Genomic DNA, 14,226 nt, shown 5'->3' with positions numbered 1-14,226 from the left:
CATCCAGCAGTGCCGCAAGTGGCGTCCCTAACTTCGCAAATGTCTGCGTTTGCGACCTATGCTATCAATGCTGTCCTAGAATCTACGAGCCGTACCGCTATGGCGTCCGCCAATTCTGTGGTTTTGCGCAGAGCCTTGTGGTTAAAGGACTGGAAAGCAGATGCTGGTTCCAAAAAATGCTTAACCAGCTTGCCATTATCTAGAGACAGACTGTTTGGTGAGCCATTGGCTGAAATCATAAAACAGTCCAAGGGTAAGGACTCTTCCTTACCACAGCCCAGAGCAAGTAAAGCTGGTGTCACACATAACGACGACGACAACGACGTCGCTGCTACGTCACCATTTTCTGTGACGTTGCAGCGACGTCCCGTCGCTGTCGCTGTGTGTGACATCCAGCAACGACCTGGCCCCTGCTGTGAGGTCGCCGGTCGTTGCTGAATGTCCAGCTTCATTTTTTGGTCGTCACTCTCCCGCTGTGACACACACATCGCTGTGTGTGACAGCGAGAGAGCGACGAAATGAAGCGATCAGGAGCCGGCACTGGCAGCTGCGGTAAGCTGTAACCAGCGTAAACATCGGGTAACCAAGGGAAGACCTTTCCCTGGTTACCCGATGTTTACGCTGGTTACCAGCCTCCGCTCTTGCTGCCAGCGCCGGCTCTCTGCACTGTGACATGTGGCTGCAGTATGCATCGGGTAATTAACCCGATGTATACTGTAGCAAGGAGAGCAAGGAGCCAGCGCTAAGCAGTGCGCGCGGCTCCCTGCTCTCTGAACTGTGACATGTAGCTGCAGCACACATCGGGTTAATTAACCCGATGTGTGCTGCAGGAGAGCAAGGAGCCAGCGCTAAGCGCGGCTCCCTGCTCTCTGAACTGTGACATGTAGCTGCAGCACACATCGGGTTAATTAACCCGATGTGTGCTGCAGGAGAGCAAGGAGCCAGCGCTAAGCGCGGCTCCCTGCTCTCTGAACATGTAGCACAGCGACCTTATGATCGCTGCTTCTGCTGTGTTTGACAGCTAAGCAGCGATCATAACAGCGACTTACAAGGTCGCTGTTACGTCACCGAAAATGGTGACGTAACAGCGACGTCGTTGTCGCTGTCGTTTAGTGTGAACCCAGCTTAAACCTCAACAGAAAAAGTGGCAGTCGAGGTTTCGGTCCTTTCGAGGCTCGGGCAAGGCCCAATTCTCCTCGTCCAAAAGGACTCAGAAAGAACAAGGGAGCTCAGATTCCTGGCGGGCTCACTCACGCCCCAGGAAAACAAATGGAGGAACCGCTTCCAAAGCGGCTACCTCATGACTTTCGGCCTCCTCCCTCCGCATCCTCGGTCGGTGGCAGGCTCTCCCGCTTTTGCGACATTTGGCTGTCACAGGTCAAAGACCGGTGGGTAACAGACATTCTGTCTCGCGGGTACAGAATCGAGTTCAGTTCTCGGCCTCCACTTCGGTTCTTCAGAACCTCCCCACACCCCAACCGAGCAGATGCCCTGCTGCAGGCGGTGGACTCTCTAAGAGCAGAAGGAGTCGTGATCCCTGTCCCCCCTCAAGAACGGGGGCGAGGATTTTACTCCAATCTCTTTGTGGTTCCAAAAAAGGACGGCTCCTTCCGTCCTGTTCTGGACCTAAAACTGCTCAACAAGCATGTGAACGCCAGGCGGTTCCGGATGGAATCCCTCCGCTCAGTCATTGCCTCAATGTCTCAAGGAGATTTCCTAGCATCAATAGACATCAAAGATGCTTATCTCCACGTGCCGATTGCTACAGAGCACCAATGCTTTCTACGCTTCGTGATAGGAGACGACCATCTTCAGTTCGTAGCTCTGCCATTTGGTCTGGCGACAGCCCCTCGGGTGTTCACCAAGATCATGGCGGCAGTGGTAGCAGTCTTGCACTCTCACGGACACTCTGTGATCCCTTACTTGGACGATCTACTGGTCAAGGCACCCTCTCAAGAGGCATGCCAACTCAGCCTGAATGTTGCACTGGAGACTCTCCAGGCGTTCGGGTGGATCATCAACTTCCCAAAGTCAAATCTGTCACCGACCCAATCACTAACGTATCTTGGCATGGAGTTTCATACTCTATCAGCGATAGTGAAGCTTCCGCTGGACAAGCAGCGGTCTCTACAGACTGGGGTGCAGGCTCTCCTTCAAAGTCAGCCGCACTCCTTAAGACGCCTCATGCACTTCCTCGGGAAGATGGTGGCGGCAATAGAGGCGGTTCCGTTTGCGCAGTTTCATCTGCGTCCACTTCAATGGGACATTCTCCGTCAATGGGACGGGAAGTCAACATCCCTGGACAGGAAAGTCTCCCTTTCCCAGACGGCCAAAGACTCTCTGCAGTGGTGGCTTCTTCCCACCTCATTATCACAGGGAAGATCCTTCCTACCACCGTCTTGGGCGGTGGTCACGACAGATGCGAGTCTGTCAGGGTGGGGAGCAGTCTTTCTCCACCACAGGGCTCAGGGTACGTGGTCTCAGCAGGAGTCCACCCTTCAGATCAATGTTCTGGAAATCAGAGCAGTGTATCTTGCCCTACTAGCCTTCCAGCAGTGGCTGGAAGGAAGGCAGATCCGAATTCAGTCGGACAACTCCACAGCGGTGGCATACATCAACCACCAAGGGGGGGACACGCAGTCGGCAAGCCTTCCAGGAAGTCCGGCGGATTCTGATGTGGGTGGAAGCCACGGCCTCCACCATATCCGCGGTTCACATCCCCGGCGTAGAAAACTGGGAAGCAGACTTCCTCAGTCGCCAGGGCATGGACGCAGGGGAATGGTCCCTTCACCCAGACGTGTTTCAGGAAATCTGTCGCCGCTGGGGGGTGCCGGACGTCGACCTAATGGCGTCACGGCACAACAACAAGGTCCCAACCTTCATGGCACGGTCTCGCGATCAAAGAGCGCTGGCGGCAGACGCCCTAGTGCAAGATTGGTCGCAGTTCCGGCTCCCTTATGTGTTTCCACCTCTGGCACTCTTGCCCAGAGTGCTACGCAAGATCAGATCCGATTGCAGCCGCGTCAAACTTGTCGCCCCAGACTGGCCGAGGAGGGCGTGGTATCCGGATCTGTGGCAGCTCACGGTCGGCCAACCGTGGGCACTCCCACACCGACCAGACTTACTGTCCCAAGGGCCGTTTTTCCATCGGAATTCTGCGGCCCTGAACCTGACTGTGTGGCCATTGAGTCCTGGATCCTAACGTCTTCAGGATTGTCCCAAGGTGTCGTTGCCACCATGAGACAGGCTAGGAAGCCCACGTCCGCTAAGATCTACCACAGAACGTGGAGGATATTTTTATCCTGGTGCTCTGCTCAGGGAGTGTCTCCCTGGCCATTTGCATTGCCTACCTTTCTTTCTTTCCTGCAATCTGGGTTAGAAAAAGGTTTGTCGCTCGGCTCCCTTAAAGGTCAGGTCTCGGCGCTATCCGTCTTTTTTCAGAGGCGTTTGGCACGCCTTCCTAAGGTGCGCACGTTCCTACAGGGGGTTTGCCATATCGTACCCCCGTACAAGCGGCCGTTAGATCCATGGGATCTGAACAGGGTACTAGTTGCCCTCCAGAAGCCGCCCTTCGAGCCTCTGAAGGAGGTTTCACTTTCTAGACTATCACAGAAAGTGGCTTTTCTGGTAGCGATCACATCTCTTCGGAGAGTGTCTGAGCTGGCAGCACTATCATCCAAGGCTCCCTTCCTGGTCTTCCACCAGGACAAGGTTGTGCTGCGTCCTATTCAGGAGTTTCTCCCGAAGGTGGTATCCTCTTTTCATCTTAATCAGGATATCTCTTTGCCTTCGTTTTGTCCTCATGCAGTTCATCGGTATGAGAAGGATTTACATTTGTTAGATCTGGTGAGAGCACTCAGAATCTACATTTCCCGCACGGCGCCCTTGCGCCGTTCGGATGCACTCTTTGTCCTTGTCGCTGGTAAGCGCAAAGGGTCGCAGGCTTCTAAAGCCACCCTGGCTCGATGGATCAAAGAACCAGTTCTTGAAGCCTACCGTTCTGCTGGGCTTCCGGTTCCATCAGGGCTGAAGGCCCATTCTACCAGAGCCGTGGGTGCATCCTGGGCATTACGACACCAGGCTACGGCTCAACAGGTGTGCCAGGCAGCTACCTGGTCGAGTCTGCACACTTTCACCAAACATTATCAGGTGCATACCTATGCTTCGGCGGACGCCAGCCTAGGTAGAAGAGTCCTGCAGGCGGCAGTTGCCTCCCCGTAGGGGAGGGCTGTCTTGCAGCTCTAACATGAGGTATTTCTTTACCCACCCAGGGACAGCTTTTGGACGTCCCAATCGTCTGGGTCTCCCAATAGAGCGACGAAGAAGAAGGGAATTTTGTTACTTACCGTAAATTCCTTTTCTTCTAGCTCTTATTGGGAGACCCAGCACCCGCCCTGTTGTCCTTCGGGATTGTTGGTTTGTTTGCGGGTACACATGTTGTTCATGTTGAACGGTTTTCAGTTCTCCGATGTTACTCGGAGAGAATTTGTTTAAACCAGTTATTGGCTTTCCTCCTTCTTGCTTTTGCACTAAAACTGGTGAGCCAGTGATCCCACTGGGGGTGTATAGCCAGAAGGGGAGGGGCCTTACACTTTTTAGTGTAATTGCTTTGTGTGGCCTCCGGAGGCAGTGCTATACACCCAATCGTCTGGGTCTCCCAATAAGAGCTAGAAGAAAAGGAATTTACGGTAAGTAACAAAATTCCCTTCTTTTCGGCTCTCTGTTATTGAGGTATTCTTTTACCCACCCAGGGACTGCTTTTGGACGTCCCAATTGTCTGGGTCTCCCAATGGAGCGACAAAGAAGAAGGGAATTTTGTTTACTTACCGTAAATTCCTTTTCTTCTAGCTCCTATTGGTAGACCCAGCACCCGCCCCTGTTTTCCTTCGGGCTGTTTGTTCTTTAGTGTACACATGTTGTTCATGTTGAATTGTTCCTTTGGTTCATGGTTTTCAGTTCTCCGAACATCCTTCGGATTGATTTTACCTTAGAACAATTTATAAGTTTCCTCCTTCCTGCTTTTGCACCAAAACTGAGGAGCCCCTGATGCACGGGAGGGTGTATAGGCAGAGGGGAGGGGTTACACTTTTTAAAGTGTAATACTTTGTGTGGCCTCCGGAGGCAGAAGCTATACACCCAATTGTCTGGGTCTCCCAATAGGAGCTAGAAGAAAAGGAATTTACGGTAAGTAAACAAAATTCCCTTCTTTCACGACAATGCTTAATTTTATAAAATCCCAGAAAACCCTTTTAACCCTTTTGGGACTTTTATCTGTTTTATTTCTAGTACATAATTGTAATGCATTTTTCTAGTCAAGTTTTAATAGACAGCTACCCGAAACATTTTGTGAAGGCCCTTCTCATGTACATGAAAATAGGTTATCCGAGTTACTAGGTTACTCAAAACCACGCTGATTTCACCATATCTGGGTCCACAAGGCAAATCTACGCCACTGCTCCTGGTGTGTAGTATTGGCTGCGGCGCTGACGTCACGTTGGGAGCACGGCAGCCAATCAGTGAGCTCATCGGCTCAAAGCGAGGCCTTCCGTCTATAGGGGCTGATCCACTGAGTTCACTTATTGCTGCGCTGTCACGGTAATATCAGCTCTGCAGCCAATCACACCTGGAGCAGCAGTGGAAGCTTCACATATGGACCTGGGGGCGGTGAGTACAGCACAGTTTATTTTTATACCAAACTTCACAAGGGGACGAACATTACCTGAAAGGAGACTATCCCTGTTAATAGTGATGTGAAGTTGCAGGATTAAAGTTTGCCGTTGTTTTTCTGCTGTCACATCTATCCTCCGGTCTTATTTATCATGAAATGATGTAGCTGCCACTAATGAAACAATGTAAAACCCAAACTGTGCTTTATTCACCCTCTTTGGGTCCAGCACTGAGTCTCCGCCGCTGCTCCCTGTCTGCAGCTTTGAAGTCGACATCACTGCAGACCCCGTTGATCTCCAAGCCTCTGACCGAGTTGACGACACTATTCACTTAGATCCCACATTTCTCTTTATGGGAGTGTCTCTGCCAGTAATACATGCTGGATATGGGGTCAGTGTGTATCTCTGGTGCTGAGGTTTTCCTGGACTTATTTCCCCTTCATGCACTATTCTGTGCTCGGCTGTCTCTGGTAGTCCCGTAGAGAATGAATGGAACAGAGGGGCGCATGATCGGCCGTCTGCTATGCAGATAGGGCTCTTCACACCCCTGCTCTCAGGATCGGTGGCGGCTCAGCAGTCGGACCTGCAGAGACTCTTAATTCCTTTCTCGCCTTTTCATTGGGGGACACAGACAGTGGGTATTATGGTGTCTCCAGGGAGGCGTGACACTACCTTTTCATATGTGCAGGTTTTGTTGATGATATTGACGTTTTGTTTTTTTCCCCAACAGAGCGAGTGCCCCATGTGAAGGCTTATGATGAAGAAAGTGTGGCCTCTATGAGCACTCTACAGGATGAAACTCAGGACAGCTTCCAGCTAGATATGGGGACTCCAAACTCAAACTATCTTTTACAAGGAGGATATATGTTTGCTGCTGCTCACTGGCCTAAGGTAACTGATAACAATTATTAAAAGACCATATATAAATAAAATCTACTTCGTGTCATATAGATGTTCAAAATTATGTTTGCATTTCTCTGTCCACTAAGCCTAATGTTCGGCTGACGTTTTCTGTTCTGTATAGATCACTTTTCAGCAGTCTCATTATCATCACAGGTAGGATTACAATGAAAGGTGATCACTTGATCCACCGTGCACAATGGGTGATGGACACAGTTCACCTCCAACTATCTTTCTGCACAATGACTGTTACGGATGGGGACGATTGGGGTGAAAATAATGATAGCCCAATCGTCACCCGAGATCCTCCGGGCAGATGACAAGGCCGCTAGGAGACAGGTGGACAAACGCAACAACTACGGAGATATAAAAATGAGAAGTCAGTGGTGTTGGCTTCACACCACTGCCCACGGGATGAGGCCTGTTACAGCACTGGTAGCCCCACTGTACCCAGAAACCGTTGGTATACCAGCAGCCCTATGCGAAGTCTGCCTAGGTGGTCCACTAGTAGCACCAGCCTAATGCTGGCACCATGCCTATCTGTCTGCCGTGCCCCTAGGTCCCAGCCGGTTAACCACTGGTTCCCACATGACAATGACAGACACAGCGGGACCTCTACACCTAAGTCCTGACAATTGGCGTTCCTGGGCACACTAGTACGAATGCTCGTCCCTTTTAGCTGCACAGTGAACGAAGACCGGTCATGTCCGTAGGGGGAACGATTTGACCAGGAAGACACACAGACACAGTCTTCCACAGGCACTGCAGACTGGAGAACATGTGGCACAATGGCCGCTTGCTGCTCAGTCTGCTAACTGAGCCACAGCATGAACAAAAATGATGCTCGCGTGCCAATGGGCGTGGCCTAGGGTCTTTTTTGGCCTAAGCCCAGCCCAAAACCAGATTCCATGTGGCAGTGGGGCCGGTTGCGGCCATATAGCGGCCGCCACATCATTGGTGAAGTCACGCGCATGTGCGGTAGCGGGAATCCCGCACTTAGAGCCTAGAGCGGCAGCACTAAATGGGGACTTATGCTCAGGATGATTGACGACCCTAGAAACCTGATGCCTCTCAGCCAACTGCCTAGAGCGACAAACAGGTGGCGCTGCAGAATCTCTAATGCAGGCGACAAAGACGGGACCAGGGCGGTAAGAGGCTCAGGGGAACCCCGAACCGTAACAGACTCGTCCATAAGTCTTTGACCCTGGGAAGTCAATGAAATTCTCCATTCTGGTCCATGTAACTGCTGTAAACCATATCTGCTGTTCGGCTGAAGCTCAGGCAATATGTCCGCCTCAATTATGTATGCCATTTTTCAAAGCTTTTTGTGCCAGAGTTCTGGCGTGAAAGAGTCTATGAATCCGGCCCATACTATACATATAAATAACTCCATATCTATAAGCTCTATTGAGCCATACAGATGTCATATTAAGGATCTACTCTACAAGAGATACAATGGAGGATCACGCTATTGGAGCACTTCTGTTGGTTAAATGCTGGGATCAGATGACACAGGATCACACCAGTAACAATAGATGATGGAGACAGGTCATCCCGCACCCCCTTCCCTGCGTAGTGACCTCTGCATAGAGCTGTCATGCATGTGACTAGCAGGGTTCACTCAGTACCAGATAAACCCCCTGATGATGATGTAACAACACACAGGAAACACAGGGGTCACGATACAACGGAGGTCCCTGACGCTAGGGAGAGGGGTGAGAGGACACCTCCTGAACTCACTTCAAGCTAATTCCTGAGCTCCCTGTACAGATTATTGCAACCTGTCACCGAGCTGGATACCTTAAGCCCTAAGCTAGCCCTACACTCACCCTGACTAGTGAGCAGGCTGACGAGTTCACTAGTCTCACCACTACAATACAGAAACTCAAGGGTAGGAATACAAACAAGGAAAATAGACATGCAGAGGAAAAAAACACTCCAGGCGGCTTCAGTGCAGCAAACACCACTGATGCACACAACACAACAAACTTCTCCCAGAGCAGGCTCCTTTCAAAGTGGACCACATTGAAATGAGGATTCAGTTTCTATCACAAGCATCATGTAATCAGATCACATGACTTAAATAGGGAAGGGGAGTGATTTCAAAGAGCCACACCTGAGATTGGAGGCTACAGCCAGCAGCCAGGCAGGAAAGGGTGCTTAACCCTTACAGCAGCACAAACAAGGAGATGTTTATCAAATACCAGTAGTGACCTTCTGACACCAGATTCAGCGACACACAGTCATGACGAGCGCAGAGCATGCCCACAACAGTCTCACGTACGTCTGTAGATTGGCCAACTCTTCAGTTAATATTGTCCCGTTTTAGCTCATCATTTATAACAAACCTCCTATAATAACAGAAAGTTATTCTTGCAGGATCGGGTGATAATAAACCGGTTGGACAGCATTTGCCAGGTAGTATTGAAAGGGAAATGGCCCACCACACGAAAGAACTATGATGGCACCAGTGTGGCGTCCTTCTATACCACCAAACTACTGGATAGTCCCGGGGCTGCCACCGAGTACAGCGACCCAGGGGCACAGCCGCCCCCGCCTGCCCCCATCAAGGAAGAAAGCAACCAATCGCAACAGATGTCAAAGGTGAAGAAGCATGTACAAGAAAAGGAGTTTACAGTGAAAATCAATGACGTATGTTTATTTTTTCTTTTTCTTTCCTGGGACCTGGTTGCTGTGTGCAGCATGCTCATTTTCAAGTTGGCTGGCTGCTCTTTCTTCCTATTTAACACCTATTTTTCAAGGCAGATCTTGCAAGGTTTTTGTTTTTTCTTTTTTTGTTTTTTTTTTTTTGCCAGTTTTGAGCTCATTGCGCTTTCAACTTGCCAAATATTAATATGAACAAATGTAAATATTAAAGCTTCCCGGCTTTTTTTTTGTTTTATTTTTGATCTGCTGACAATTGTGTGCTTTCATAAGGTGCTCTTTTTATTGCACTGCCTCAATTCAGAAAGTGTGTTTTTTTGTGTTTTTCTTTAATACATTTGGCTGTTTTGACTATTTTCGGTGTGCGCATCCACATGCTTTGCAGTGACCCGTGTTTTTCTTTTTAACAAGCAGGATTTCTTGAGCAAAGGGAGTCCGGGGAGTGCACGCTATGTAGCATGTGATAGCATCTGTGTTATATAAAGAAGAGTATCCTGGTTACACCGCACACACCTCTAGGCATCCATCGGAAAATGGAGAGAGGAAGGGAGAAATATCCTAGGTGAAATAGAATAGTGCTAGTAGAGGAGCCACTAGGGATGATCGAATACCTCAAATATTTGGCTTTGTGAATATTTGCCGAATAGGTCGCCACTATTCGCGATTATTCGATGCGCAATGTATGTCTATGGGAAATCCGAATAACAACTATTTGGAACTATTCGGGCTTCCCATAGACTTACATTGCACATCGAATATTCACATAGCAGCGTCCTATTCGTTGGATATTCGCGAAGCCAAATATTTGAGGTATTCGATCATCTCTAGGAGCCACCCACCTACATCTCTATAAGCAGACACATCTGTGTAACCCCGGGTTTCTAAGTGTCAGCCTCTATGGTTTTAGTCTTCAGTAAGGGGCCGAGCGAGGTCTAAGCCAAGGGTGGGAGACCTGCCTGGCTAAGAGTAGTACAAACAATTCTCCATCTTGTGAATATACGCTCAGAGAAAAGGTCCCGACGTAAACTTTAGTGTCCTTATCGGCCCCAATCACCATACGGAGGCTAAAATAGTGTCTTTTTGTTTGCACTTTATTAATTTAACTATATAGCAGACTGCTCTGGCCCATACAGAGGGCGTACAATGATACAGGGTGGTATGGTACTTTTTTGCAGTGGGCCCTATGGTGCAGAGATATCATTGCATCTAACCATACAAACTCATGAGAATGTACCCAGTAGTGCTGCTATTACAGTGTGACCTTAGCCGTAAAGGGGACCTGTCAACAGAATTTTCGCTATTAAACTAAAATAATCCCCTTCTGCAGCTCCTGGGCTGCGTTCTAGAAAGGTTCCTCTTGCTACTGGCCCCCCTTTCAGACCTAAATAACAACTTTATAAAATATTATCTTTTGCTCTGGTAATGAGGTGTTCTGGCCCCAGGGGCGGGCTGTATTTCATCAGTTATCCCCCCTCCTGCCGCTGTTTGCCGTCCTCCAATGTTCATTTACATACATGAGGCCGCCGCTCTCATGTTCTGAAGTGCTCCAGGAGTCTGCATGCGCAGTGGCACTATCGCGATACTGAGCGCTGTTTTCAAATCGCGAGTGCCGGTGATCTTATTTTACAGGCGCGAGATTATTGGCGGCGCTGTGAATGTTATCACCAGCGTCATCCAAGTACCCGCCCATAATCTCGTGCCTGCGCAATAACATTACCGGCGCTCGTGATTTGAAAACAGTGCTCAGTCACGCAAATGTGCCACTGCGCATGCGCAAGACTCCCGGAGCACTGTGGAAGATGAGGGCGGCGGCCTCATCTATGTAAATGAACACTGGGGGTAGGTGAACAGTGGCAGGAGGGGGAATAACTGATGAAATATAGCCCGCCCCCGGGGCCAGCACACCTCATTACCATAGCAAAAGGTAATATTTTATAAAGTGTTTAGGTCTGAAAGGGGGCCAGTAGCAAGATGAACCTTTCTATAACGCAGCCCAGGAGCTGCAGAAGGGGATTCTTTTAGTTTAATAGCGAAAATTCTGGTGACAGGTTCCCTTTAACACTTTGCATCTTGCACCTTCACTTATCACCCATGTGGGGCTGGTTTTTTTTAGTTAAAGGGGTATTCCCATCTCCAAGATCCTATTCCAATATATAATCGGTGTAATAATAATCTTAGTAAATACCTCCAATTGTAGTAGAAATGTAGTATAGTTCTCCTGATTTAGCTATGTCGCTTACTTCATGTGTAGGGCATTGCAGCTTAAGTATCCATGGTTACCTCCACACATATAGTGACAGTTAGCTGCTTGTAGTTGTAACTATGGATACCTAATCTACTGTAATGCGCTGCACATGAGGTAAGTGACAGATAATCAAGATAAATATAATAAATTTCTAATTGGAGGTATTTGCTAATATTATTATTATTACACCTATTACATATTGGGATAAGATGTTGAATGAATACCCCTTTATTCAATGGGTGGGCAGCCGCAGATTGGAGATTTTTCTAAATATTTCCATATAAAGTTACTGATGAAAGTGCACAGCACACTCCTAATCCTACCCCAAAAGGGCACAACATAAGTTGGGTCCAGCCTTCCGGGTTGTGGGTTCCAGGATTGCAGAGGAGACCCCACAATCCTCCACAGCCGCCCTCGCAGCCGAAGAGCGAGATCTTGTGCCGTGCACTAACCCAGCACTGCCGCATGGTATACAAAGTGGTGTTACCATTAGGTCATCACCTGGTTCACAATGCGGCAGCGCTGGGTTAGTACAAAGCACGAGATCTCAGACTATCAGGCTGGATTCACATGACCCTATTATCTTCATCTGAGAAAAATGGTCGAAGGCTATGTGCGCACGTAGCGTTTGTCCCTGCAGAAATTTCTGCAGCGATTTGAACAGCACACGTGCGCTTCAAATCGCTGCAGAAAGAGTCCGTAATGAAAAAAAAAAAAAGCCGATTTCATGCGCTCCAAGTGCAGCCCCTCCCATAGACAGAGCGGGGACTGCACGCAGAGCGCAGGAAAGAAGTGACTTGTCACTTCTTAGAACGCGTGCTTCGGGCAGCAGACGAAGCGCTGCGCTCTAATACGCCACGTGCGCACGTCTCCTGCATAATCTTCATAGATTATGCTGGGGACGCAGGACGCATGCAGTTACGCTGCGGTGCAGATCACAGCGTAACTGCACGCAAATATGCAACGTGTGCACATAGCTCTGCCAATCAGAATCTGATCCAAGTTTGATCACATTCATTTTTCTCAGATTTGGAAGAATGACAAAAAAAAATCATTTCTCCATATTCTCTGTTCTGTGAGTCCGTGATGACATCTGATTTTTTTTTCTTGGAGCCACAGACTTGAATGACGCAGTGTCATCCAAATCTCGGAGGTAAATCGTGCATGCTGAGATTTTTTTCCTTGGAGCGAGTGGATATGTGCACTGCCTCATTGATAACATTGGTCCAAGTGTGATTTGATGTCTTGTCAGCTCGAACTCAGCCCGAAAATACAGTCGTCTGCACAAGCCCTGACCGCGAGATGGGCTGTGGAGCGTTGTTGGATCCTGCCCTGCATGCAAGTTTGGGTACGACGTTTTGGGGGAAATTTCGGGAGTATTCTGTCCACTATTCTCATTAATTTATATTTATTAGAACAGTCTGGAGTTTTACCAGCTTTTTTAATAAATAGAATGGGCAGTCCCAAACTGGTGATATGGGCTCTTTAAAGGCAATCTCTCAGCAGGTTGTTGCTATGTAATCTGCTAGCATCTTAATGAAAAGACCGAGAGCCTGATTCCAGTGATGTATCACTTACTCGGCTGGTTGATGTAGTTTTGATAGAATCCCTGATTTGTCTGATGTAGGAGAGCTGAGTCTTCTGGGCAGTGTATAACTCCACCCACACCCTGATTGGCAGCTTCCTGTGTCACCAAGCTGCCAATCAGTGTTGGGGGCGGGGCTACACCGATTAGTCTGACTGCTCTGCACATGAGACCCCTAGTTCTGTAGTGATAATGTCCTGCTGATAAAACATTGATCGTATTGAAACTATGGCACATAGCCTAATAAGGGACACATCCCTGGAATCAGGCTCTCATGTCCTAATTTATGCTACTCTCAGATTAAATAGCAAAAACCTGCAGACAGGTTCCCTTTAAGGTTTTTATAGAATTAGTACTTTGTATTGCTGCCATAAAGGATCAATTTCTGCCCAAAAACTCTTAAAAAGGAAAATACAGTGCATTAAAATTCACAGTTGTAACAATTAAAGATAATCTGGACTAAAACAGGAAATTTGGCTATTGGCGGTGGAGTGAAGGTGCCCATCCCAGGCCCATGGAGCGTTAGAAAACACTCAGATCCCTTGGTGATTGGGCACTATATGAGGAAGACTTTGGGTATAGGATGGGCACCGACATTGCATTTTAAACTTTTTTTTGTCTTGGCTTTTATTTGTTGGGTGTTTTCTGGGTTTATAGGAATAAAGCTAAATCATTGTATAATATACTTTCTTCATCGTTCCTTATGGGAGACCCAGACCATGGGTGTATAGCTTCTGCCTCCGGAGGACACACAAAGTACTACACTAAAAAGTGTAGCTCCTCCCTCCGAGCATATACACCCCCTGGATAACCAAATCTAACCAGTTCAATGCTTTGTGTTCAGGAGTCACACATCCACACATGCATTCTCATATGATTTTTGATTTTAAAGAGTTGGAAGAAAAGCGGGTCCAAGCTGGACTCCCGGCATGTCCCTTCTCACCCCACTGTGTCGGCGGTGTTGTTAAGGTTGATTTCAAGGCTGGAGCCTTTTCATGCCGCGCTCCTTCACCATCCCTCGGGCTCTGGCTTGAAGTGGGAGCCAGCACGGTTCTCACTGCTTTGCAGGAGACCGGTCTCCATCCGCAGCCCTTTCAGGACCCTGCCGGACGGAGCACTCATCCGTCAGGGACCTGGCTCTGCGTCTCATAAGCTAAGTATTTGAG

General features: G+C 48.6%; 1 protein-coding gene across 4 annotated transcripts in view; it reads left to right on the top strand.

Annotated features, from left to right (window-relative positions):
- Positions 1–14,226, top strand: part of CHD9 (chromodomain helicase DNA binding protein 9) — a 365,799-nt gene that overhangs the window by 316,668 nt on the left and 34,905 nt on the right. For 2 of the 4 annotated variants that reach the window (XM_075325725.1, XM_075325727.1), the window contains 2 exons: positions 6,397–6,557; positions 8,946–9,170. In XM_075325725.1, coding sequence (XP_075181840.1) covers positions 6,397–6,557; positions 8,946–9,170 — 386 coding nt within the window. Of the gene's footprint in view, positions 1–6,396; positions 6,558–8,945; positions 9,219–14,226 lie in introns of all 4 variants that reach the window. The other 2 variants (XM_075325724.1, XM_075325726.1) reach the window with 1 other exon arrangement.

The sequence above is a fragment of the Anomaloglossus baeobatrachus genome, chromosome 10 (genome assembly GCF_048569485.1).
Source record: "Anomaloglossus baeobatrachus isolate aAnoBae1 chromosome 10, aAnoBae1.hap1, whole genome shotgun sequence".
NCBI lineage: Eukaryota > Metazoa > Chordata > Amphibia > Anura > Aromobatidae > Anomaloglossus > Anomaloglossus baeobatrachus.
This window is presented reverse-complemented; position numbering and strand designations above follow the sequence as displayed.